General features: G+C 43.9%; 1 protein-coding gene across 1 annotated transcript in view; it reads right to left on the reverse strand.

Moving 5' to 3' along the window:
* LOC118841070 (zinc finger protein 420-like) overlaps positions 1-26,804 on the reverse strand; it is a 107,266-nt gene that overhangs the window by 74,856 nt on the left and 5,606 nt on the right. The window contains exons 3-4 of the mRNA XM_036748484.1: positions 5,788-5,914; positions 4,199-4,294 (exon numbers count right to left, since the gene is read on the reverse strand). Coding sequence (XP_036604379.1) covers positions 4,199-4,294; positions 5,788-5,914 — 223 coding nt within the window. The remainder of the gene's footprint in view (positions 1-4,198; positions 4,295-5,787; positions 5,915-26,804) is intronic.

Consider the following 26,804-nt stretch of genomic DNA (forward strand, 5'->3'; position numbering starts at 1 on the left):
CATTTCTCAACTCAACATCAAATTATTTCCAAACTTGCATGAAGGCTGGACATTCATGTGCAAATGATGACAGGCATGCACAGATCCTCACTGGCTACCACTGTACTAGAGTAGTGCTCTCATTCCTGGGTTACCTTGTAATCACATCTCATCAAAGCTGTAATTGCCAGATCAAGATGTTACCCGGGTTTGCATTCTAGCAGCTGAGATCACAGGCTCTTTGGACCCATGATTGCTATGCATGCACAGTAGAGGCTACAATGAAATCATCCTGGACGCCCCCACAATCTTTCTACAAAAACCAACCTTAAAGTGCCCCTCATTACAATGCTAAGGTTGTTTTCTGGGACCTTTATTATTCATCTCAATGTTAGCTTCTCAAAGGAACAGTTTGGCAACACAGGTTAGTCATTCAGTAGAGTTTCAATGAAAGTGTACTGGGTTTTCCATTGATAGAAAAAAGAAAGTTATGCCTGAGGAAATCCTATCCTTCCAAAGGAGGTTTTAAATACTAACATCATTTTAAAAAAAATTTGTGCAATTGACCTTCAAGCACATATATCATTTAATACGTTACTTGTCATGAGCAATTAGAAAAATACATCTTTAAGAGTAACCAACAATTCACCTTACTGACTGGTTAGAGAACTAAAAAAAATGATTTTCCCTCATTTGGGATTGTCTTGGAACAATTTCTGCCGAGAAAAGTTAAGTCATTCATTGTTCTTCATTGAACAACAGAGCTGTTCTTCGGTTTCTACTTTACTTCACTATGCACCAATTCATGCACGTTCTTCCAGCTTTTTCAGATATCACTGTTTGTCATTTCTTATAGCACAATAATATTCCACTACAGTCATATGCCAAAGCTTGTTTAGCCATCTTCCAATTGATGAGCATGCCTTCAATTTCTAATTCTTTTCTCCATAAAAAGTGGTGCTACACACTTTTGTGCAAATAGGTCCTTGAGGATTTTTTGGTTGTTTTTGGCATATGGACCTAGCAGTAGCATAGCTGAATCAAGGAGTATGCAAAGTGTTATAGCCATTTGATGCAAAGTTCCAAATTGCTCTCGAGAATGGTGGGATCAGTTCACAACTCCACCAACAATGCATTGTCACCCCAGTTTTCCCACATTCCCTCTAATATCCAACATTTTCCTTTTTTGTGATATTAGCCACACTGATCAGCGTGAGGTAGTACTTCAATGTTGTTTTCATTTGCATTTCTCTGATCGATACAGATTTAGAGAAGTATTTCATGACTATAAGTTGCTAGGTATTGTTTTTATCACTATGATTTTGATTTAGACTATTTCCCCCCAACTCTGTTCTCCTCCTCAGACTGTTATTATCCTCATTCCTTGTATTCTCTCATTTCTCCATTGAACTAAATGTATTTCCATTCCAAACCAGTCTCTTTTCAAGTAGATCAGCTAAGAGTGAGGTTCATTTTCTATTCCTTCTTCAACAACTATCTCCATGTTTTTATACTATAATGGGAGCCTCCTGACAGTAGAGACTTGTTTTTTTGCCTTTCTTTGTACCCTCAGAGCTTAGCACAGTGCCTATAACACAAGGTGCCCAATCAGTCTTTACTGATTGCCTTAATGGGCCCAGGGCTGACAGCATGCCCCAGCCTCTAACTCAATCACTGTATTCTGCTCTCTCCCAATTGTCAAATGTATGTTCTCATTTCTCTTTTTCTTGCACCCACTCACCTCTAAGTAGTCACGTTTGTTAGGTTGTAACCCTTGTGGAACCTGACCAAACTCAATACTGAAGATCACAGAGGCTTCTTTGTAAGCTCCTGAAGGGTTTCATACCAGGGAACACCTTCAAGTCTCTACCTCCCAGCTCCCTAAAGAGAGGTGGTCATCACCTACATGAACCTGGTCAATGATTCTCCAAGAATGGGACAGACTGAGCCACAGAGATCAGGAAAGGGTTTTGGACTGATGATTTATGTAAAGTTTAGTTTTGGATTACTTCCAAGCAAGGCAGCAGCCTTCACTCCTACTCATGTGCTGCCTGAAGAGACAGAGAAATGCATGAAACCAGGCCGCCTATATCCACTACAAAATAGGCCGCACAACCTCAGCTGGACCCTCATTGTCACATTGACATCTCCCTAACTAACTGTCCATGCCACTCACCACAGCAGTTTTTCCAAATCTTTGTCTTCATCCCCAACCCTCCCTTATGGCTTGTTCTCCTCCCCCCATCCCACCCATCCACATCTTTTTGCTCAAGAACTTGGCCTCGCATTTCATTGAAAAAAACTGAATGTATACCAAAAGTTGTATCATTCTCCTTATCTCACATTCTTCAGATGTCTTCTTTCCCTTTTTGGCCTCAGTACCAGATTAAAAAAGATTCTTTTCTTTGCTAAAGCCAATCACTTTATGTGTGTAAACAATCCCATTCCATCTCTCATTTACCTTTGTACATTCTTCCCTTAGAACCTGCATTTTTTCACTAATTTTCACTGTCTCCCACACTAAGGACTTTCTTGCTGTCATGAATACAACTATTTCACTGAAAATATATTCAATGAACAATGCAGCCCTATGAGATATTGTCCAATATCTTTCCTCCATTTCATGGCCAAATAGGTAGAGACGGCCATATACAACTGGTGTCTCCATCTTACTTCCTTTGCTTTCTTTGCAACTCTCTGCAGTCTGGCTACCAACTTTATTGTTCTAATGAAACTTACTTCTCTAAAATTAACAAAAATACTGAAATTGCTAAATTTGATGGCCATTTCGATGCTTGTTCTTCTTGACTTCTCTGCAGGCTGTGGCACTGTCAGTCACCCCTTTTTCTTGATACTATCTTCTCGAAGCTTTAGTGACACTGCTCTCTCCTGGTCCTCCTTTTATGATAGGCAAAATGAAACCCATTCTCTTTCTCCCAACCCTCCCATCTCCTTACACTCCTAATGTCATCTGAGGCATCCTCAGTAGTCCAGCCTCAGAGATGAAGTGTCATGCAGTCCTCATTGACTCTCACACATTCACACTCGTGACCCCATATTCACTCTGGAGCAAAGTCCTGGGATTCCACTCGGGTGATGTCTCTCCTATACATTGTCACTGTCTTGGTTCAAGTCCCAATCGCCTCACAACTGAGGAATTTAAGAGCCTGCTGGTTCTTCTGGCTGCCTCATCTCTCCCCAGTCCAGTCAATCCTCAACCCAGTTGTCAAGTTCCTCTTCCTAAAGCTCTCACCTGACCATGTCACCACCCACTCAACAACCTACTCTGACTCCCCAGCAAAACAATCCAATGTAAAATCCTCCCTTGGGCTGTGAAACACTTTATCACCTCCCCATCTCCTACTCTTCCAGTCTTTTTTCACCCTATTTTCCCCCATATATGTTATAATTCAGTGGTATGGGCCTCCTTTCTATTCTGTAAACTGGACAATCCACCTCCTGAATCCCTGGGTTTTCACCCTATCCCTTTTGCCTAGAATGCTCATCCTGGCTTCTCTGAGGCCCCAGCTAGAGCCCACCTTGCACAATAAGCCTTTCCCAGTCTTCCCCACTTTAGGGCCTTCCCTCTCTTGCCCAGCTCCAATTTAACCTGTCCATATTGCCTTTACACAGTTACTGAACTGTTCACCAGACTGTGATATCCAGGAGTGAGTGTGTAGCAAAGGGCCTGGCATTCAGCAAGATCTTAATGTTTGTGGGTTCGAAGAAGATTTAAGAAAGAGATCATCTTGGAGCACCTAACCCCTTTTGGCCCTTTCTTGTTTTGTTTTTTTGGGAGGGCAATTGGGGCTAAGTGACTTGCCCAAGGTCACAGAGCTAGTACATGTGTCAAGTGTCTGAGGCCGCATTTGAACTCAGGTCCTCCTGACTCCAGGACCAGTGCTCTACTCACTGCGCCACCTAGCTGCCCCCTTTTGGCACTTTTGAGAGATTTCTTCCACCCAAATTCCGAATAGCAACTTCCTACAGGATGATAATTATCCCTGGAAGGAGAGTTGCAAGGCCATGGAGTCTAACCCCTGGGGGAAACTGAGGCTCAATGGTTCAGTGACGGGCGCAGGAAGCCACTGCTAATAAAAATCTGAAAAAGAATTACAAGGCAGGCTTTTCTGCCCCCAAATCTAGTATTTCCTTCACAACAACACAGAGCAACCTCTCATAATCACAGCTCTCATATACCTGCTTTCAACTCACTCACCTGGACAGCAGATCCTCAGTCCTTTTTCCTCCAGCATCCATGGTACTTCCCTTTGCTCAAAATAGGAGATCACATCTTCTCTGGGAACTGGAAGACCTGGGCACAGGGAATCAGGTTTGGATGAGGATGGAGAGAAATTTGTAATTTAGTTCTCTTTAAGGAAAGGGGTATGGATAAAGAGCTGCTTCATTATGAGGACTACTCCATTCTCGTCACACATAGGACTGACCCACTAGTGCTTGTGATGCAAGTAACTCAAAGTAGGATGTGTTGTACAACGTGTTCTGAGAAACATCCAAACCCTCTGCCCCCATCCTGTTATGCTCCATTCTGGCAGAAATGCCTAGAGCCAAAACCGGGTAAAAGGGTAATTGTGTCAGATCAGACTCAAGCCCAAGCAACAGGGACACTGATACATCATACTTTGCCCAGTCCCCCAACCTGGCTCCTCACTCCCTAAGCTCTATATCACTGTGCACTCTATACCACCTTGTGCACTATTCATTCAGGGAGTGTTTGTCTCCTTGGGTGGGTCTCCCGCTGGCAAACTCAACCTAGTTAGTCCAAATTCTATTTCTCACACAGTCTTAGTTATTCCTGGCATCCACAGGGGCGTACAAGCAAGGACCCCAGGGTGGTTCCTAGAATCCTGTGGATAGTTTCCATACATTAACTTTGGGGGATTCTGGGGAGAGGTCAGGGAGAAAACTTTGGAACCTCTTTGGAGTCAGAGAATTTGATCTTTATGAAAGGATCAACCCATGGCATGGTTTCCATTGCTTAGAAATCAGAGGTGGCTGGTAGTACAGTGGAGAGAGCCCTAGGCCTGGAGTCAGGAATGCCTGAATTTAAATGCAGCCTCAGACACTCAGTAGCTCTGTGCCCCTGGACAAGTCACTTAACCTCTGTTTGCCTCAATTTCTCAACGGTCAAATGGGCACAATAATATCAGCTAACCCGGAAGGTTATTATGCAGATGAAATGACATAATATGGTAAAGAAAGCCCTTGGCCCAGCCCCTGGCAAACAGCAGGTGAATGTAAATACTTATTCTATTCCCTTCCTTTCCCACTATCTGTGCTGGAAGTTTAGGGCAAAATAAGGAAGATTAAGGACAAACCTGCAACATCAGCCACAAGTGAGAGGTATAAACTACCAATGTAAACAGAAAAATATTCTTTTTAAGTAGAAGAACATTCCAAACATTAGGCCCATCCCAAAGAAAAGCTGCCTGGGCAGTTTTCAGAGATTTGGCACCAAAATTCATGTCCAGGTAGAGGTTAGACCAAATAACCCCTGAGATTGGTTCCATTTCTGAGATTCTTCCACACTGACTGGATCTTTGACCCAAAGCTGCCTAGGATGGCTAAGAGACTGCATCAGCAGCAACAAAGGAAACCCTCAGCTTCCTATCACACAATGCAAAGACTTTCTATAGGAAAACCAGGTAGCATGGAGAGTCTGTCTCTTGGTCACAGGAGACACATACTTTCTCTAATAACTGACAGATGCTCCAAAGTCTGGCTACCTGGGAATGAAGACATTCCCTTAGACTGCAGACTCAAGAGTAAGCAGGGAAGTGTCCTTACCCAGGGAGAGCAGGTTCTGGGCATTCTCCACCATGACCTCCTTGTACAACTCCTTCTGAGGATGGTCCAAGAGGCCCCACTCCTCTTGGGTGAAGTCCACAGCCACATCCTTAAATGTCACTGTCTCCTAAATCATCAAAAGTCACAGGACACAGAGTGAAAGACACTTCAGAGTTAAATATTCCAAACCTCATCAATTCATAGGAAGAAATTTAATAGTCACCACTTGAAACCACAGTCAGTAAGAATCCCATGGAATTCTGAGAACATTCATATTCACATACAAATCTGAGAAAATATCACAAATTGTAATAAAGTTGAAAACTGTCGTATTATGGAATGTGTCTCACTGTGGAATCAGGCAGAAAGTGTGTGTTCTATCTATAAGGCAGGGTCATCTATGGAGGAGAAAGAGAGAGAGTGATGTGAAATTTCTTCCTTATTAGAACTGATGTGAGACAGACTAAAGAAAAGTCCATGAGAAGCTGGCAGGTACACTGCATTCTGGGGGAAAGAAAGAAACATTCAATGTAATCACTGAAAAGAGAATGAAGACAAAGAAAAGATCAAGTTTGCTTCCTGAATGGCTGAAATAAAGTCTTATCTACACGAAAACCTGAAGAGGAAGCTAGAAAGATAGTCATCAGAATCTGGACTGCACTGGGTGGTATGAGACAGTGCCCAGATGAGCCTGTGTTCGCCTCAGTCCTCCAGCTCTCTTGGCCATAATGAATGCTCATGCTGGGGACCTGCAAGCTTTCAGTGCTCCTCAAGTGGTCTCATCTGTGGCAAGGTTGATGGAGGCTTCCCTTGCCCACAATGGCATCCTAGTTCTGCAGGCTCCTGATCTGTTTTGCAGACTTTTTGGCAACAGTAAATCTACTGAACTTGGCCACTATCAGCCAGCTGGCAAGCTCTGCAGGTCCCATGTTAGTCTGTGATTCTTGTGCATGTTTCTGACAGGGCTAGGAGCTGGGACTGAGCTCCCGTTCCCATCCTGGGATCTGAGCCACACCAATAATGGATCCTGAACTTGCTTCTCTCTAGGTATTCCACGTAGAGCCTCCAACTGCTCCTCACTCCAAAGGTTGCCCTAAGGCCCAGGTCCTCACCTATCCAATCCAAGCCTAGGTAGTAGGCAACCAAGTTGTCACTTAGCACCTGTCCCAAGTCACATGGGGGCACAAGCTAGGTTCCTCCCAAGTCACATGGGGGCACAAGCTAGGTTCCTCCCAAGTCACATGGGGGCACAAGCTAGGTTCCTCCCAAGTCACATGGGGGCACAAGCTAGGTTCCTCCCAAGTCACATGGGGGCACAAGCTAGGTTCCTCCGCTCCTCACTCTCTCTCTCCTCCACATCCCATCTGTTGTCCAGCTCTGCTGACTCCACCTGTGCCACATCTCTCATAAATGATCACTTCTACCCCACCTAACACTGCCCCCACCCAGGTCCAAGCCTTCATCATTTCACACCTAGGCCACTGCTACAGCCTGCTGTTAGGTCTACCTTCCTCAAGCTTCTCCCCACTCCAATCTGTCCTCTATTCAGTCACTAAATTGATTGTTCCTAAGGGGAGGCTCTGACCATGTCACCACCCTGAACCGTGGGTAATAGTTGATTGTCTCACAAAAAGGACTGGGGAAGGCAGCATGGGGGGAGAGGAGGTGGGGGGTGGGGAGGCAGTACTCAAGGCACCGGCATGCTAAGCAATCAGTTTAAAACACAGAAGATGGGAGCAGGGCAGTGTTATTATTACTGTATTCAATTTCACACCGATTTTTATAAAGAAATGATCCATATGGCAGGCATCTCCAGCTTCACAGACCATCTTCTAGGTCTATGGAAATGGCTGGATTGCTGACTTGGCTCAAGCTCGTGGATGGACTGCACTCACCTGGGCTGGGACTCTGCTGCTCCCAGGGGCCATTCCCTCTGAATCCAGGCTCCCTGTGCAGGCAGCAAAGGAACCACAGTGACTCCATTTTGTAAAGTTTCTACATCTTATTCCTGGACATTATCTACTTCAAGGACCTGCTCTCCCCACCCTTTATGGCCCCACAGATTGAGCTCCAGCCAAAGCTCTTCCTCACAGATGTCCCAACTAATCATGGAATGTCCCAATTCTAAGCTTTTCTGATAACCAGGAGAAAGCCTGGAGCCACCTGGAAAGTCCTTCCCTTCTTTACCTCTGCACAGAAAAGCCCATGTGCCCTACTTGCAACCTTAATCCCAGGCTGCCTGCCTCCATGCTAATATTCTGGGTGATTGCTATTTGTCGTACCTTACAATAAAACTTCTATTTTCCCTCTACCTTTGATGTTTGGATTTCACCCAATACCTGCTTGGGCCAGGCCATGGTCCTCTGCATAATGAGCTGCAGAGGGAGAGGGATCCCAGACAGGGAGAGCTCATTCCCCCATCTCCTGGGCACTAGACTGCCCAACTGGGATTTAGAGAGGGCCAGGCCCTGCCCTCAGGGGAAAGACTCCAACCTGTAGAGGGAGGGAGGCATCAGAGAGGGTCAGGCTTGGAAATGAGGGTCTCAACATGAAGACTACTTCCCTCTCTCTCTTACTCCTCTTCTGTCCTCTCATCCCTACCCATCTCCTACAGAGCCGCAAGAAGGAGAGCAACTGGGAATCTCAGATGGGATGAGAGCAATCAGAGCTTCAATGAGCTGTGTCAGAGCTCTGTAGGGTGGGCTCCAGAATGGAGCCACCAGGGAATGACCAGGCAAGTCTGAGACTGGGAGAGAAAACCCAGGCTGGGATTCAGTCCTCTGCATGGGACCTGAGGGCTCTGAGAGGACTGGGGGTAGGGAAGCAGGAAACCTGGGTCTGGGAGGCAATACAGTCTAACACAGCTCATGGCAGGAAGGTGAGGGTCCCTAGAATGACAGATGGGTTCCAGGTAGACAGTCTGGCAACCTAGAGCACTGTGTTCTGAGGTCTAACTGGGAGCCACGGAGGACTCCTGGGAACCCCTGGTAAAGCTTAGGGAGAGTGGAGACAGAGAGCCATGTGCCTGATATGACAGGGAAGCAGCCCAACAGCTGTGGGTCCAGTTAAGGGGCCAGGAAAGAGCTTTGCGTCCTGCATCCAAGTTGGGGTCCTCAGGGCAGGCAGAACTCCGGGATCCTTACAGAGTCCTGGGTGATCTGACCTGGCTGTGCAATGGCCCATGGAGGTATTCCCACTCCCTGACCTCTCACAAGTCTTCTGAATTCCTCATTGTGACTCCTAGACTTAGACGGTGGACATTGATGGGGGCAGCCTGGGCAGTCCTCAGTCAGCCCTGACCCTTAGTGACTTAGTGAGTGTTCTAGCCTAAAAGCACCCTCCCATGTAGCCCCCCTGGGCTATTTATCAGTGAATTCTGGGTCAAAAGTCTGCAGTTAACAATAAAGGTGCCTGTTCCTTTAAGAACTGACCAGACTTTGACCACTCTTGAACCTGCCCAATCACCTATTAGCATACGTAGCCCGTTTTACTCTAGAACATCCGAATAAACACTGAATGTCCCCCTCAGAACCGCAGGCTCCCTAAGAACTCTGGCCCCTGTGAAGCGCAGACAATACACTTTGGCCAACTGGACTCTTTCAGTCCTGCTTGAGTCCCTGACCTCATTCCCGAGGACCCCGCCCGGGACCTCCAGCCTGGAAGCTCCTGTACATCCTGACCTCGTCCTTTCTGGTACCCCACGTGGGGCACAGCGGGCGGTCTACGGCCTTCTCCCGTCCAGGGAAGCCTACCCTGTGCTCCCCTGGAGCCGGGTGTCTCCCCTGAAGCCCCTTGGAAGGCTCACGGGGACGTCGGGCGGGACCTGCAGCGTGCGTGGGTAGCCTTCCCTCCGGACAGGGGCCGCCTCGTTGGAGAGCATGGGTCGATCACTGTCTCCCTGGCCCGGGACGCTGAAGCAGGTAGCGGACTACAGGAGCTCCAAGGCTCGCGAGCCCCAGCACGGGGCAGGCTCCCTGGGCAGCCAGAGATCCGCCCTGGGGGTGTCTCTTAAACAGCCCGACCCAGCTCGGGCTCCGGGACCCCGAGAACCCGCGCCTCTTGTCCTTCGGCCCCGGGACCTTCTGGAGGAGCAGGAGCAAAAGCCCGTCCGGAGCTACGGGATCACGCCGCGTCACAGCTCCGTCCAACTTCCCGCGGGGAGGGGGCCCGGCAGAGGGGCCCCGGTCCGGCTTTGAGGGCTGTGCCCCAGGACCCCGAAATGCGGGACGACGCAGGCTGCTCCTAGTGCGAGTCCCTCCGGCACAGGGGACGCGAAACTCGCCTGACCTACTGGACGATCCCCTTCTTCCAGGGCCGCGAGTTTCGGCTACATGAGCTCCTACAAAGACTAGACCTCTCCTACCGCTCAATCCGCTCCTTCTCTTTTCTAGAGAAAGCATGGACCGCACCCGGAAGCTAGCTACAGGATGTCCCTCCCCCTTACCCTCCGACGTTTCCTGCCTATTGGTCCGCCAAACCTCCACTTCCGGGGCGTTCACCGCTGACGCTACTTCCGGACTCCATGCCCGAGCAACAACTGCACTTAGTGGATCCGCAGCTTCCGGGTCTACTAAAACTCCGCACCCGGACTCAGTTTCCCAGAATGCCTCGCTCCCTAGTTCTTCCCTTACTAGGGGCGGGACTTCCTATCTCATTTCATCTGAAGTTGTTGATTAGTCTGTTCCCTCTAAACTATTTCCTTTAAGGGAAGCAGCTCATTCCACTGGAGCTGCCATTTGGTCGTACGTTCATTTTTCAATAACTGATCTCACCCAGGTTAAGGAAAAATTCGGTCATTACTCTCTTTTCCAGGAATATTGACATGTAATCTTGCTGATCCATGGGGCATTCAGGCTCAGGACCTTTTACAAACAGGCCCCAACTGAGCCCTTAAGGGCTAGTCCTTCCTTTGGGGGATGGGCAGCCTGGTGGTGAGGAGTCTGGGGAAGAGGTGAAAGAGCAATGCCAGCACTTGTCAGGACCCAAGGACTGGTATTCTAGCCCCCTGATGTCTTACGTCTTGTGAGAATTTTGCTGTGTGCTCCCTTGGATTTTTAGCACCTTCTCTGACGATTATTCATTAAACCCAGTATCTATCCCTTGCAAAGAGTGAAGCGTGCATTCTGTGACAATGTCTTCTGGTGCCTTCAGAAGGGAGCAGAGCACCTCATACCTTGGTATGGATGTTGACAGCATGAGCTCATTCTTTCAAACCTGAGACCATTCACCACTTGGCAACTAAGACAAATTATAGTCTCCAAGAAATCCAGGAGTCTCTGGATTCCCTAGTAAATGTGGTCTGGACGATGGCATAGCGTTAGACCACCCGCTTGCCTCCAGTGGAGGTGTCTGTGCCCTGGCCAATACCTCCTGGTGCATGTACGTTAACAACTCTCAACAGGTTGAACTCCACACCGAGAGTACAGTGGAAAAAGCTAATACGGTGCAAGGAATTCACCAAAACATTAGCACACCAGGATCCTCCTCTTCCTAGGGATCCTGGCTTCTTTCTGTGCTAACTCCTACTCTGGTCCCACTCATGACCATATTCCTTTTATTTCTTTTTGACCCTTGTTTGCTTAATTTCCTTGCCAGATTTGTCTCATTTAGGCTCAGTACCATCCAACTGCAGATGACTGCTCAGGCTAGGTACCAACCTCTGTTTGAGACCATGACCCATCATGGTATCATACCTGATGTAGATCAAGTTCTGGACACTGGCTACAGACCCAACCCCTCGAATGCCAATGCCTCACCCCTGTGAGACAAAGACAGCTTGAAGTCCACTGTCAGCATGAAGCAGTTTCAGAAGTAGAGACCTGTGTCCCTTATTCCAAAGGGTTTTGGCTCCCATCTGGGGGTGCTTGGGTACCTGTGCTTGGACCCCAATTTCAATTCCAAAATCACAGTATCATTAATTTATGAATCCTAACTGCTTACCTGTGTCCTCTCCTCCCAAAGTTCTGAGACCTTGCAGTTCTCTATCTCTCCCTCTCTGAGTCTCTCCATCTCTCAACCCTTGTAGTTCTGTCTCTGCAGTCCTCTCTCTCAGCCCTTCTAGTTCTCTCTGAGCTTAATGGCTACCCTCAAAGTATATATACTCTTCTTAGGACCCAAGGACTTTACATCTAATCAGCAAAAGGGGCTGGCCCCGGGGTTTAACATCTAGTTAGCCAAGGGGTGTAGGCCTGGGGCTTAACACCTAGTTAGCAAAAGGGTGTGGGCTTCCCTACAAACAAGCCTCCCCTAATCAAGCTTCCCTTAACTACCTCCACCTAAAGCCTATTAAATGAGCAGGGAAGATCTTTAATCACATTAACATCATACCAGGATCCAAAAAGAGCCTGGCTATCATCTATCAAGAAATTATCAAGGAAAACTACCCTGATAACTAGAACCAGCAGGCCAAATAGAAATGGAAAGAATTCACTTGTTACGGGCTCCCGAAGCCTTGCAACTATACTCGGGGTTCCCCCCAAGCCCCAGGCCTTTGCCTAAGCAAAGGACCTGATCTAGCAAACAATGAATGGGGCGGGAGCCGAAAGATGGTGAAGGACTCCGAATTTTATTTCAGCAAGCAGCACCTTTATATCTTTAGTGAGGCAGGTACATTCTTTGGTTACGTGGGTGAAGGACAGGTAAAAATCAATACACCTGGATACTAAAACCGCCCCAACTCCGCCTACTCTCCTCCCCTTCTCTTCCTGTGCTAACCCGATGCTCCCTGCAGTTAGGCAGTCCAGGCAAAGAACCAGAAACTTCACGTGCTCTGGCAAGCCCAGACAGAGAGCCAGAAGTTCCATGTGGTCAGGCAGGTCCAGGCAAAGACCTGGAATTGCCAGGGAGGCAACAAAGGTGAGACCCCTCCTCCTGGCTCCACCCACATCCCAAAGCCCCGAGTCTATCTCAGCAGGCCCCTGGGCCTGGAGGTCCGAGGAGGACAGGGCTCAGCTCTAACTCAGCCCGCAACATCCACCAGTTACCATCTAAAAGTGATCCCAAAATGAAAACTCCCAGGAACATCATACCAAATTGCAGAACTCCCAGGCCAAAGAGAAAATACTACAAACAGTCAGAAAGAAATAATTCAAATATCATAGAGCCACACTAAGGTTTACATGGGATTTAGCAGCTTATTCATTAAAGAACTAGAGGACTTTGAATATGATTATCCAGAAGGCAAAGGAATTAGGATCAGCACCAAGAAACACCTATCCAACAAAAATGAGTCTTTCAAGCATTCCTGATCAAAGGACCAAAGCTAAAGAAACATATTTGATCTTCAAATTCGAGACTCAAGAGAAATAAAAAAAAATAAAGAATAATAAAGAAACAAGAAAGAGGAAAGATAAGAAATTTAATAAAGTTAAACTGTGTATATTCCTATATGGTGAGATGATATTTGCAACCCTTAAGAATTTGATCACTAGAAGGGTACAGCTGTGAAAGAAGAAACAGGTCATGTAAGTATTCAGAGATATAAAACTTCCCCCAAAACCACCACTGCCTCCCTTAGTCTTTTCTCCCTTCTATCAGCCGCCCCCTCCCTTTCTTTCCCTTATTCCTTCTTCCCTCCCTTCTAACCACCCCCTCCCCTTTCTTTTCCCCTTTCCCCTCCTACTGCCTGTAGGGCAAGTTAGATTTCTTTAACAGAGTATGTTATTCCCTCCTTGAACCAAATCTGATGAGAGTAAAGTTCAAACAAAGCTCATCTCCCTCCTTTCTTTCCCTCTATTATATTTTTCTGCCTCTTCATGTAATGTAATTTACCCTTTTCTACCTCCTCCTTTCCTCTTCTCCCATTACAATCCCTTTTCACTCCTGAAGTGGGTTTTTTTTATCAGCACATCAGTTAATACCCACACCCTCTATGTATATACTTTTTAAATGTCATAATAAAGATACATTTCTCAAGATTTAAAAGTATCATCTTACCATGTAGGGCTGTAATGATTTTGTCCTTATTGAATAACATGGGTTTTTTCCCTGTTTACCTTTTTATGCCTCTTGAGTCTTGTATTTGAAAATCAAATTTTCTGTTGAGCTCTGATCTTTTCTTTGTTAATTGATTTATTTTTAGTTTTCTACATTCCTTTCCACAAGATGTTGAGTTGCAGATTTTCTATCTCTCCCCAAGATGGCATACATTCAGATTACACCTTCCCCCAGTTTGCCCTCCCTTCTATCCTGTCCCCTCCCTCTTATACCCTTCCCCCTTTCTTGTAGGGCAAGATAGATTTCTTTACCCCATTGCCTGTATATCTTATTTACCAGTTTCATGTAAAAACAATTTTTAACATTTGTTTTTAAAACTTTGAATTCCAAATTCTCTCCCTTCTTTCCTCCCCACCCAGCCTCGTTGAGAAGGCATGCAATACGTAGAAAGGTCTCATGAGTTAGAAATATCTTTCTATATAGGAATGTTAATAGTTCAACTTTAATGTCCCTTATGATTTCTCTTTCCTGTTTACTTTTTCAGAGTTCTCTTGAGTCTTGTATTTGAAAGTCAAATTTTCTATTCATCTCTGGTCTTTTTATCAAGAATGCTTGAAAGTCCTCATTTCACTGAATGCCCATTTTTATCCCCTGAAGTATTATACTCAGTTTTTTGTTTGTTTTGTTTTTGCTTTAAAAGGGTCCAGTCTGCAGAATGAGAGCATCTGGCCTATCCTTTTTTTTTTTTCAAGTTTTTTAAAAAGTAATTAATTTTTGGCTTTAACACTCAGTTGTGTAACACTCAGTTACACAAATTTTTGAGTTCTAAATTTTCTCCCCCTCCCTCTCTTCCCCCTTCAAAATGGCATGTAATCTGATATAGTTCTACATATACCTTCACATTAAACTTATTTTCCCATAATCAGGTTGTAAAGAGGAATTCTAACCGATGAAATGAACCATGAGAAAGATTTAACAAAACCAAAAATAAAATAAAATAAAAAAAAGAGGCAGCAAATAGTTTGCTTTAATCTACATTCAGACTCCATAATTCTTTCTCTGGATGTGCATAGCCTTTTCCATCATGAGTCTTTTGGAGATTAGTACCTTGCGTTGTTGAGAAGATCCAAGTCTATCAAAGTTAGTCATCATAGAAGCAATGGGTATGTGGTTGCGTGCAATGTTCTTAATAGATGCAGAAAAAGCTTTTGATAAAATACAATGCCTATTCCTATTAAAAGTACTAGAAAGCATAGGAATAGACAGAGTCCTCTTTAAAATGATAAGTAGTATCTACGTAAAACCATCAGCAAGCATCATACGTAATGGGGATAAGCTAGATGCGTTTCCAGTAAGTTCGGGAGTGAAACAAGGATGTCCATTATCACCCCTATTATTCAATTTGGTACTAGAAATATTAACTTTAGCAATAAAAGAAAAAGAAATTGAAGGAATTAGAATAGGCAAAGAAGAAACTAAGGTATCACTCTTTGCAGATGATATACTTAAAGAATCCTAGAGAATCAAGTAAAAAACTACTTGAAATAACTTTAGCAAAATTGCAGGATGTAAAATAAACCCACATAAATCCATGGCACTCCTATATAATACTAACAAAACCCAACAGCAAGAGGTAGAAAGAGAAAATCCTTTTAAAGTTACTGTAGACAGTATAAAATATTTGGCAGTATACATGCCAAGACAAATGCAGGAACTATATAAACACAATTACAAAACACTTCTCACACAAAAAAAGTCAGATCTAAATAATTGGAGACATGTCAGTTGCTCATGGATAGGCCAAGCTAATATAATAAAAATGATAATTTTCCCTACATTAATTTACTTATTTAGTACCATACCAATCAAACTACCAAAAATTATTTTATAGAGCTAGATAAAATAAGAACAAAATTAAACTGGAAGAACAAGAGATCCAGAATATCAAAGGAATTAATGAAAAGAAATGCTAGGGAAGGAAGCCTAGCCATACCAGATATTAAACTATTATAAAGGAGCAATCATCAAAACTACTTGGTACTGGCTAAGAAATAGAGTGGTGGATCAGTGGAATAGGTTAGGTATACAAGATGCAGTAGTCAATGAATATAGTAATCTACTCTTTGATAAACCCAAAGAGTCCAGCTTCTGGCATAAGAACTCACTATTTCACAAAAACTGCTGGGATATAAATAAGGTGGCTATAGACAGCCTTATTGTACTCCTTCCCCAATCTTCAACCAATCAGTAAGATTGCACCTCTCTGTAAAAGTCTTTCAACTTTTATTACATTCATAAGGCTTTTTTAAAATTTTGCTTAATTTTAAGAAATACTTTTTAAAAAAAAATCTATATAATTTATTTTTAGTTTTTAACATTCATTTCCATAAGATTTTGAGTTTTGAATTTTCTCCTCCATGCTTTCCTCCCATCACCCCAAGACAGCATGCAATCTGATATAGGCTTTACTTATATATTCATATTAAACATATTTTTACATTATTCATGATGTAAAGAATAATTAGCACTAATGGGAGGAACCATGAGAAAGAAACAAAACAACAAAAGAAAAGGAGAGCAAATAGTATACTTTCATCTGCATTCAAACTCCAAAGTTCTTTCCTGGATATGGATAGAATTTTCCATCATGAGTCTTTTGGAGTTGTCTTAGATCCTCGCATTTCTAAGAGCTAAGTCTATAAAGGTCAGTTATCCTACAGTGTGGCTGTTACTGTGTACAATGTTCTCCTGGTTCTGCTCACCTCTCTCAGCATCAGTGTAATGGTAATATAAATTTGAAGATCTTCACATCCATTAATAGGCCCATGTGACCTGTATATATCACAGGAAGCCTAAGTCACATGTGGTAGGAGGAGCTTGCTGAAAGAGTGGAACTGGAGGGGTAGAGCAGGAAATGCTCAGACCATTTAGAAACAGCAGGAGGAGAAGACACAGGCAAGGAGCTAGAATTTGTGAGTGTCTGTTGGTGGGAAGGCCATAGCAGGGGGGAAGATAATGGGAGGCGTGGCTCCCTGCTGTGATATTGTGAACTTCTTTGCTCCTATGATGGATTGAACTTACTGGTTTGTGCATTATTTTTTCTGCTGTCTGAATAAATGTTTTCCTTTTGCCATCTATATGGAGAGGTGGAAAAAATTTTGAGGTGGAAATTCTTTCCTTCCTTTTACTCTGGGACATGAAATTGTGTATGTGTGATACAAGGTGGTCCTATGCCCAATGCCAGGACAAGATTCCTTATGATCCCCTTCTGACCAGTTCTCTGACCCCTTTACTGTCAATGAGCTGAGAGCTCTCCAAGCTGCTGCTGTTACCTTGGTGAGGAATGGCTTTCACCACACTGGTGTGCAGGTACAACTACCATCATTTTTCCTGTGGCCTGCTAAGCTGTCTTGAGTTGGAAAATTGTTTCATCCAGACTTTTTGTTGTTCTTCCCCTCCAAAATTGGATTCAAAGCATCATTTAAAGTTGTTTTGAGCAGAATTTGGGAGAGTTCAGGTGAGTTTCTACCCTTACTGAGCCATCATGGCTCCACGTCCCTTCTCAAACTCATAAATTTAATCATTACTTAATGACACTATATATTTCTGCAGACTGGGGGGTGGGGGGAAGATCTGTTGCCCTCTTGTGTGTCTCTCGTCTGCCTACCAGACTTGATCAGAGTTAGAAAAACAGAGGAAAAGACTATCCTTTTGAAGACTTTGCAAGTTCTGCAAAAGTGTTCCTTTTCACCCCATTTGCTTTGGCTGATCTGGCCACAGGAAACAGCCTATTTAGATTTACCAAGAGAGAAACCATTTCCTGTAGAGGAGTCTCAGGAGGTCCCTTTGACTGTCCAGAGCCCTGGATTCTATATGCCCATTAGCCCAGATGCCTCTTGTGTAGTTGGTAGCTCTTTTTTGTGGGAAACCACTAAAAGGTAGTTTGTAGTCCACCTTTCCCCGCTCCTTCTGCAGTTGTGACTTGAATATAAAACCAGTGTGTTTGCTTCACCTAAGGAAACATTCCTCACTCTGACACTGATTAAACACCATGATTACTGGCACTCCTGTTTCTAGGCCTGCTTTGTGTGGTTCCAAGCATTCTCAGATTAGACACTGACTCAGTAAAAATCCTGTTAACAGAATCCATTGAGGAGGGGATAAGAGATGATTTCTGGCTGAAGGCCTTCTTCACACTGAGACCATAAATGGCTTGTATGCACAATTTTCTGTTGTCTGCAAAGCTCCATACTCCATTTACATGCCTCTCCTCAATCATGTCACTGATGAGGTTTATATCTTATATGAATTCTCTGATGTTTAACTAGACTGGCGCTGACTCTAAAAGCCTTTCCACACTCATTACATTCATATGGTTTCTCCCCAGTGTGGATTCTTTGATGTGTAGCAAGACTGGAGCTGCCTCTGAAGGCCATTCCACACTGATTACATTCATAAAATTTCTTCTCTCCAGTGTGGATTTTCTGATGTTCAGCAAGACTGGAGCTGCGTCTGAAGGTCTTTCCACACTGATTGCATTCACAAGGTTTCTCTCCAGTGTGGATTTTCTGATGTCCTCTAAGGTGAGCCTTCCGTGTAAAAGCTTTACCACAGTGATTACATTCAAATGGTTTCTCCCCAGTGTGGATTCTCTGATGTTCAGTAAGACTGGACCTAACTCTGAAAGCCTTTCCACACTGATTGCATTCATAAGGTTTCTCTCCAGTGTGGATTCTCTGATGTGTAGTAAGAGTGGAGCTACTTCTGAAGGCCTTTCCACACTGATGACATTCAAAAGGTTTCTTGCCAGTGTGGATTCTCTGATGTTGAGCAAGAGTAGAGCTACTTCTGAAGGCCTTTCCACATTGATGACATTCATAAGGTTTCTCTCCAGTGTGGATTCTCTGATGTTCAGCAAGATTGGAGCTGCCTCTGAAGGCCTTTCCACACTGATGACATTCATAAGGTTTCTCTCCAGTGTGGCTTCTCTGATGGACAATAAGACTGCCCCTCCATGTAAAATCCTTTCCACACTGATTGCATTCATAAGGTTTCTCTCCAGTGTGGATTCTCTGATGTATGGTAAGATGGGCTGACTGTTTAAAGGTCTTTCCACATAGATTACATTCATAAGATTTCTCTCCAGTGTGAAGAGCACAGTTTTCTCTCCAAGTGAAGTCACAGGGACCATCACTCATCAATTTTTGCACCTGAGTTTCTTCCACAGAAAGATTTAGGTCTGCAAGAGGCTCCACTTTAAGTCTGATCTCTCCTTCTGAAAGAAACAACCAAAAAACATAATCACATAGACAACATACATAATTATCTCCCCTTTACTTCTTTGGTAGAACATAAGCTCCTTTGTATTGTCTTTCCCCAGGCAAAGAGAAAGGTCTTCAAACTTCAAGTCTTCAAATGGGTAGAATGAATTATTTCAAAATGCCATTAGCTCACACTATAAAGATGATTTAATTTACAAAGAGCTTCACACACAATTACGTTGGATCCTCAGAAAAAACCTTGGAGGCAGAGTGTTATCACATTTGAAACTCAGGCCATGAGCTCAGAATGGCTGAGCACCTTGACCCAAAATCCCAAATTTGAGACATGAACTCAAACCCGAAACTGAGCATTCTATGTATACAGTACTAGATAGTTTGCTTCCACTCAATCTCTCCTTTTTAATTCCATTGTTTGCACTTTCAATCCTTTCTTCACAGATATTATGCCATTTGGTGCATATATACTGAATATTTAAATTATTTCATGATCTCTCATACTTGTAAGTATAATATAACTTCCCTAGTACCAAGTTTTAATCTTACTTCTTTTTGTGGCACTATTTGAGGTACTATTTTTTTATTTACCTAAAACATAAAAGATTTTGTTCTTGCCTATTAATATTTTTTTATAAATTTATTTTTTTATTTTTAGTTTACAACATTCAGTTCCACAAGTTTTGGGGTTCCAAATTTTCTCTCCTTCACTCTCCTCCCCCCACCCACCAAGATGGCATGTAATCCAATGTAGGTCCTACATATATATACCTTCACATTGAACTCATTTACATAGTAGTCCTGTTGTAAAGAAGAATTATAAGCAATGGAATGAATCATGAGAAAGGCAAAATGAAACCAAAAAAGAAGGAAGAAAAAAAAAGAGCTAAAAGTATGCCTTAATCTGCATTCAGACTCCATAATTCTTTTTCTGGATGTGCATAGCTTTTTCTATCATGAGTCTTTTGCAGCTGTCTTTAAACCTTGCATTGATGAGAGGAGTCAAGTCTATCAAAGTTAGTCCTTGTATATACCATATGTCTTTAGTCGTGTATATATTCTTTCCATTTCTGAACTCAACATCAAATTATTTCCAAACTCGCAGGAAGGTTGGACATTCATGTGGAAATTATCACAAGCATACACAGACTCTCACTGGCTGGCTGTCACTGCACCAGAGTAGTCCTCTCATTCCTGGGTTATCTTGTAATTACATCTCATCAATGCTGTAATTACCAAATGAAGACATTACTTGGGTTGGCATTCTTGCAGCAGAGATAACTGGCTCTTTGGACCCATGACTGCTATGCATACACAGTAGGGGCTACAATGAAACTATCATGGATCCCCACACCCTTTCTATGAAAACCAACTTTAAAGTGTCCCAATTATAATGCTAAGGTTGTTTCCTGATTTGAACCTTTATTATTCACCTTCCTGTCAGCTCAAAGGAACTGTTTGGCAACACGGATTAGTCTTTCAGGAGAGTTTCAATGAAAGGATACCGGGTTTTCCATTGGTAGGAAAAAGAAAGTTATCTCTGAAGAAATCCTATCATTACAAAGGAACTTTTAAATGTAAACATGGTTGGGGGCAGCTAGGTGGTGCAGTGAGTAGAGCACTGGCCCTGGAGTCAGGAGGACCCAAGTACAAATCCGGCCTCATACACTTGACACATGTACTAGCTGTGTGACCTTGGGCAAGTCAACCCCAATTGCCCTCCCAAACAAAACAAAAAAAAGACATCCTTTTGCTTCCTAAAGCAAATCACTTTATGTGTGCAAATAATCCCACTCCATCCCTCATCTACCTCATTCCATTCTTCCCCTAGTATCTGCACTTTTTTTTTTTTTTACTAATTTTTACTCTCTCCCATACTAAGGACTCCTTTCCTATTGTCACAAATAAAACCATTTATCTCAAAATACCTTCAATGAACCATGCAGCCACATGAAATATTGTCCAACATCTTTCCTCCATTTCATGGCAAAATAGCTAGAAGAAGCAATATACAACTGGTGTCTCCAACTCCTTTCCTTTGCTTTCTTTGCAACTCTGCAGCCTGGCTCACAACTTTATTGTTGTACTAAAACTTATTTCTCTAAAACTAGCAATAATCCCAAATTGCTATGGCCATTTCTTAGTGCTCATTCTTCTTGACTTTTCTGCAGGCTTTGGCACTGTCCGTCAGTTAAGGCAATCGGTAAATGAGAAGATCCTCCCCATCCCCCCAATGTTAATAGACTTCAGGTGAGGCTCCAGGTGGGTCCAATGAAGGGAGGTCTGATTATATTTTCGCTCCCAAGTAGGCCGAAACCCCTAGCTACTAGGTGCTAAGCCAATGTGGGTGTGAAGTCCCCAAGGTCCTAAGAGGAGTTGCTAAGACCAGAGCTAATAGTAAAAGCTTAAGTTCTGGTCGCTCAGATGACATTTGATGACAGCATAAAAAGAGAGATCAGAGCTATCTGCTTAAGGCTCTCACTCTTGAAGGTGTGTTGATGTGGAGACTCTGGGCAGCTGTAGCCCTCCAGCCTGTAAACCTGGACATGTGGACTTTTGTTAAACTCTGGTAACTATGCATTGAGATTTGAATCAGACAAGGTTTGTCTGTTGATATTTATAATTTGTATTTGCTCTGAAGTTCAGGGTGCTGGCTTTTTCCCCTGAACTAAGTGAATGATATTTGTATGCTGGATTAAAGTAAGATTCTTAACCCCTTAACATTGCTTTCCCTAGTAGAGCAGATCAAAAGAACCTGGGCTTGCAGAGTTCTTGTTGTTGGGCTTATGTTGGTTTTTCACCCCCACAGCAGCTGCTAGCCGAATTGTTGAAACACAGTCACCCCTTCTTCTTGATTCTCTCCTCTCTAAGCTTTAGTGACACTACTCTGTCCTGGTCCCACTTTTATTATAGGCAAAATGAAACCCATTCTCTTTCCCCCAAACTTCCCATCTGCCTACATTCCGAATGTTATCCAAGGCATCCTCAACAGTTCAGGCTCAGAGATGAAGTGTCATACAGTTCTCATCAACTCTCATACATTCACACTCCTGAACTCATATTTACTCTGGAGCAAAGTCCTGGGACTCCACTTGTGTGACATCTCTCCCACACACCACCTTCCTTCCCAGCATTGTCATTGTGTTGGTTCAGGCCCCAATTGCCTCACACCTGAGGTACTTCAGAGCCTGCTGGTTGTTCTGGCTGCTTCATCTTACCCCAGTCCAGTCAATCTTCCACCCAACTGTCAAGTTCATCTTCTTAAAGCTCTCAATTGATCATGTCACCACACACTCACCAACCTCCTCTGGCTCCCCAGGAAAGGATCCAATATCACTTCTTTCCTAGGACTGCTAAAGCACTTTATCCCCTCTGCCTCTCCTACTCCTCAAGTCTTTTTTTAACCTTTTTCCCCCCCATATATGCTATAATCCAGTGGTATGGGCCTCCTTTCTCTTCTGTGAACAGGACACTCCACCTCCTGACTCCCTGGGTTTTTCTCACTATCCCTTTTGCCTAGAATGGCTTCCCTGAAGCCTGACCTAGAGCCTGTCTTCCACAATAAGTCTTTCCCAGTCTTCCCACTTTAGGGACTTCCCTCTCTTGCCCAGCTCCAATTTAACCTGTCCATATTGGCTTTCTACACAGCTGTTGGACTGTTCACCAGATGGTGAAATCCAGGAGTACTGAGGAAATCCTTTACATCTCTTTATGACCCCAGGGCTTGGCAAAGGACCTGGCATACAGCAAAATCTTAATAAATGTTGGTGGGTTTGAAGAAGGTCTAAGAAAGAGCACATCTTAGAGCACCTTACCCTTTTTGGCATTCCATATTTCATTCCCCAAATTACAAATAGCAGCTTCTTATAAGATGATAAATTTATCCCTGGAAGGGAACTAAAAGGCCACAGAGTCTAACCCTCTGGGAAAACTGAGGCTCCATGGTTCAGTGAATGTTCCAGGAAGCCACTGCTAATAAAAATATCTGAAAAAGAATTCCAAGGCAGGCCTTCCTGCTCCCAAATCTAGCACTTCCTTCACCACAACACAGAGTAGCCTCTCATAATCACAGCTCTCATATACCTGCTTTCACCTCACTCACCTAGACAGAGGCTCCTCAGGCCTTCTTGCTCCAGCATCCATGGTGCTTCCCTTTGCTCAAAATAGGAGATCACATCTTCTCTGGGAACTGGAAACCCTGGGCATAGGGAATCGGTTAGGGATGAGCATGGAGACAAACATGTCATTTAGTTCTCTTTAGGGAAGGTATGTGGATACAGAGCTGCTCCATTTTGAGGATCACTCCATTCCGGTCATAGGTAGAGGTCCACATTAACCTATTAGTGCTTGTAATGCAAATACCCAGTGAATATACATATTCTCTTCCCCTCCATTCCCTTCCCTTCCCACCATCTGTGCTGAAATTTTAGGGCAACATGAAGGAAGATTAAGGAAAAACCTGCTACACCAGCCACAAAGGAACACTATAAACTACCAATGTATGCTTGTTAAACACAAGAATATTCCAAATACTAAGCCCATCCCAACGAGGAAGGGGCTGCAAGAAAAAGCCACATGGGCAGTTTTCTGATATTGGGCACCATAATTCATGTCCAGGTAGAGGTTAGACTTAATAACTCCTGAGCTTAGTTCCGTGTCTGAGATTCTTCCACACTGATTGGAGCTTTGACCTGAAGATACCTAGAATTGCTAAGAGACTGCATCGGGAGTAACAAAGGAAACCCACAGCCTCCTATCACACAATGCTAAGATGTTCTCTAGGAAAACCAGGTGCCTCTTGGACACAAGGGACATACACTTTTCTCTAATAAGTGATAGATGCTCCAAAGCCTGCACAGTAGGGAATGAAGACATTCCTTTTGATTGCAGACTCAGAGTGAGCAGGGAAAGTGACCTTACCCAGGGAGAGCAGGTTCTGGGCATTCTCCACCATGACCTCCTTGTACAATTCCTTTTCAGGAGGGTCCAAGAGGCCCCACTCCTCCTGGGTGAAGTCCACAGCCACATCCTTAAATGTCACTGTTGCCTAAATCATCAAAAGTCATAGGACATAGAGCTGAAAGACACTTCAGAGTTAAATATTAGAATCCTCATTAATTTATAGAAGGAAATTTCGGAGTCACCTCTTGAAACCACAGTCAGAACCCCATGGAATTTTGAGAAAATTCATATTCAAATTTGAGAAAATATCATAAATTGTTATAAAGCTGAAAAATGTCTTATTATGGAATGGGTCTCACTGTGGAATCAGGGAGAAAGTGTTTGTTCTATCTGTTAGGTTCATCTACGGAGGAAAAAGAGAAAGGGTGATGTGAAATTTCCTGATGTGATATACTCGAAATTCATTCTAGGGGAAAAAAAACATTTAATATATTCACTCAAAAGAGAATAAAGATTAAAAAAAAGATGTAGTTTGCTTCCTCAATGGCTGTAATAAAGTTTTATCTACATGAAAACAGGAAGAGGATTCTAGAATGATGGTCTTCAGTTCAGAATCTGGACTGCACTGAGTGGTATGAGAGAGTTCCCAGCTGAATTTGTGTTCTCCTGTGGTGCACAGGGATTACTGAATGCTGCCTTACCCCAGAATCTCAAGGACAGCTCAGTCTGGGGACCTGCAAGCTTTGTCTCATCTGTGACAAAATTGATGGAGGCTTCCCTTGCCCCCAAGGGGATCCTAGTTCTGCAGACTCCTGACCTACTTTTCAGCCTTCTTGGCAACAGTAAATCTACTGAATTTGGCCACTATCAGCCAACTGGCAAGCTCTGCAGGTCCCATGTTAGACTATGATTCCTGCCCTGGTGATTCTTGTGCATGCTTCAGGCAAGGCTAGGAGCTGGGACTGAGCTCCTGCTGCCATCCTGGGATCTGAGCCAGACCAAGGATGGATTCTGAACCTGCTTCTCTCTAGGTATTCCACCTAGAGTCTCCAACTGCTCCTGACCTCAAAGGCTGCCTGGAGGCCCAGACCCTCACCTATCCAATCCAGGACTTGATAGTAGGCAACCAAGATGTCACTACTCCAAGTCACTTGGGTCCTCTGATCCTCATACTCTCTCTCCCCCCCCATTCCATCTGTTGTCCAGCTCTGCTGATTCCACCTTTGCAACATCTCTTACAAATGATCACTTCTCCCCCACCCAATATTGCCCCCACCCTGTTCCAAGTCCTTATCACTTCACACCTATGCTATTGCTACAGCCAGCTGGTGGGTCTACTACCTCAAGCTTCTCACCACTCCAGTCTGTCCTCTATTCAGTCACTAAACTGATTTTTCCTAAAGGGAGGCTCTGACCATGTCACCACCCTGTCCCCCCACTCAATAACCACCAGTACAAAATACAAATACAAAAGTCATGCAAAGCCCTTTAGGACTTAATCCCTACCTGGATGTACTCTTCTATCCAGTCACCCTGGCCTCCTGGCTGTTCCCTAAACAAGAACCTCCTTCTCTCAGCTCCACACATTTTCAGTGGCCAGCCCCACGGTCATACTCTTCCTCCTCATCTCTGCCTCCTGCCTTCCATAATGTTGCTTTTATTACTCAGTCATGTCTACCTCTTCATGATTTGGGGGTTTCCTTGGCAAAGATGCTAGAGTGGTTGGCCACTGTCTTCTCCAGCTCATTTTACAGACAAAGAAACTGAAGCAAACAGGGTCAAGTGACTTGCCCAGGGTCACACAGGTTGTAAGAGTCTGAGGCTGGATTTGAACTCAAGGATATGGCTCAGGCCTGGGATGCCAAGCAGGGTCCCCCTTCCAATGTCCAGCCCTTCCTGCAGTGGATAAACAAAGGCAGGAATCCCAAACTAAGGAGAAACTTCCAATCCTTCCCCTCTGAGCCAGCCAGCACAGCTTATTAGTTGGCCAATAAGGACAGAGCCTGGCAGCGGTCTACTCTTTAGAGACTCGAACCCAGGTCAGAACCTTGGAGAGCGAAGAACAGGAAGGCAACAATCCGATTTTGCTCTGGATCAGACCACTTTGGGTCTGAGAGCTCAGAGGACTCTATCCTGCCCCTGAGATCCTGGAATAAGATAACACTTAGGACCTCAAGGAAACAGCAACAGAAGCAGCCCAGACATTCCCTCCAAGATGCTGCAGTTCACAAAAGAACAACCTCACCATAATGAATGGTTATGGCGGCAAAGGAACTGGAGGCACAAATACAGAAGGGTGACTCCTACCTGCAAGCACTGCCTCTGAAAAACACAGCTTGGGCACAAATTCAACCAGAATTTCTGGAAACATTAAATAAGAGTTAAATATGTTTATAAGTGGAATGAGAGTGCTTGAGGGGAAAAGAAATGGAAAACTAATGGTGAGGGAGAAAGAATCAAGGAGGTTATCTCATAGTAAAACACAACTCACATAGAAAAGAGAACAAGAGAAAATTTAAATAACATTGGACTATCTGAATGCCATTTAAAAAAGAAGCCTCAATATGAGATTTCAAGAAATCTTAAAACTTCCCAGACATCTTACAACCAGAGCAAAAACTCAATATGAACCACACTTCACTTTCTGAAAGAAATCTCTGAATGAAAACTCCCAGGAACATCATTGCCAAAAACACAGAGCTAACAGGTGAATGAGAAAAATGCAGCAAGAAGTCAGGAAAAAGAAAAGAAAAGCAAAACAATTCAAGTACTAAGGAGCCACAGGATCACACACAATTTGGCAATAACCATCATTTAAAGAGTGCGGAGATTGGAATAGGATATGCTAGAAGGTAAAGGACATGGTCTTATAACCAAGAGTCATTTACCCAACAAAAATGAGTA

Source organism: Trichosurus vulpecula, chromosome 3, assembly GCF_011100635.1.
Source record: "Trichosurus vulpecula isolate mTriVul1 chromosome 3, mTriVul1.pri, whole genome shotgun sequence".
In the NCBI taxonomy this organism is placed as follows: Eukaryota; Metazoa; Chordata; class Mammalia; order Diprotodontia; family Phalangeridae; genus Trichosurus; species Trichosurus vulpecula.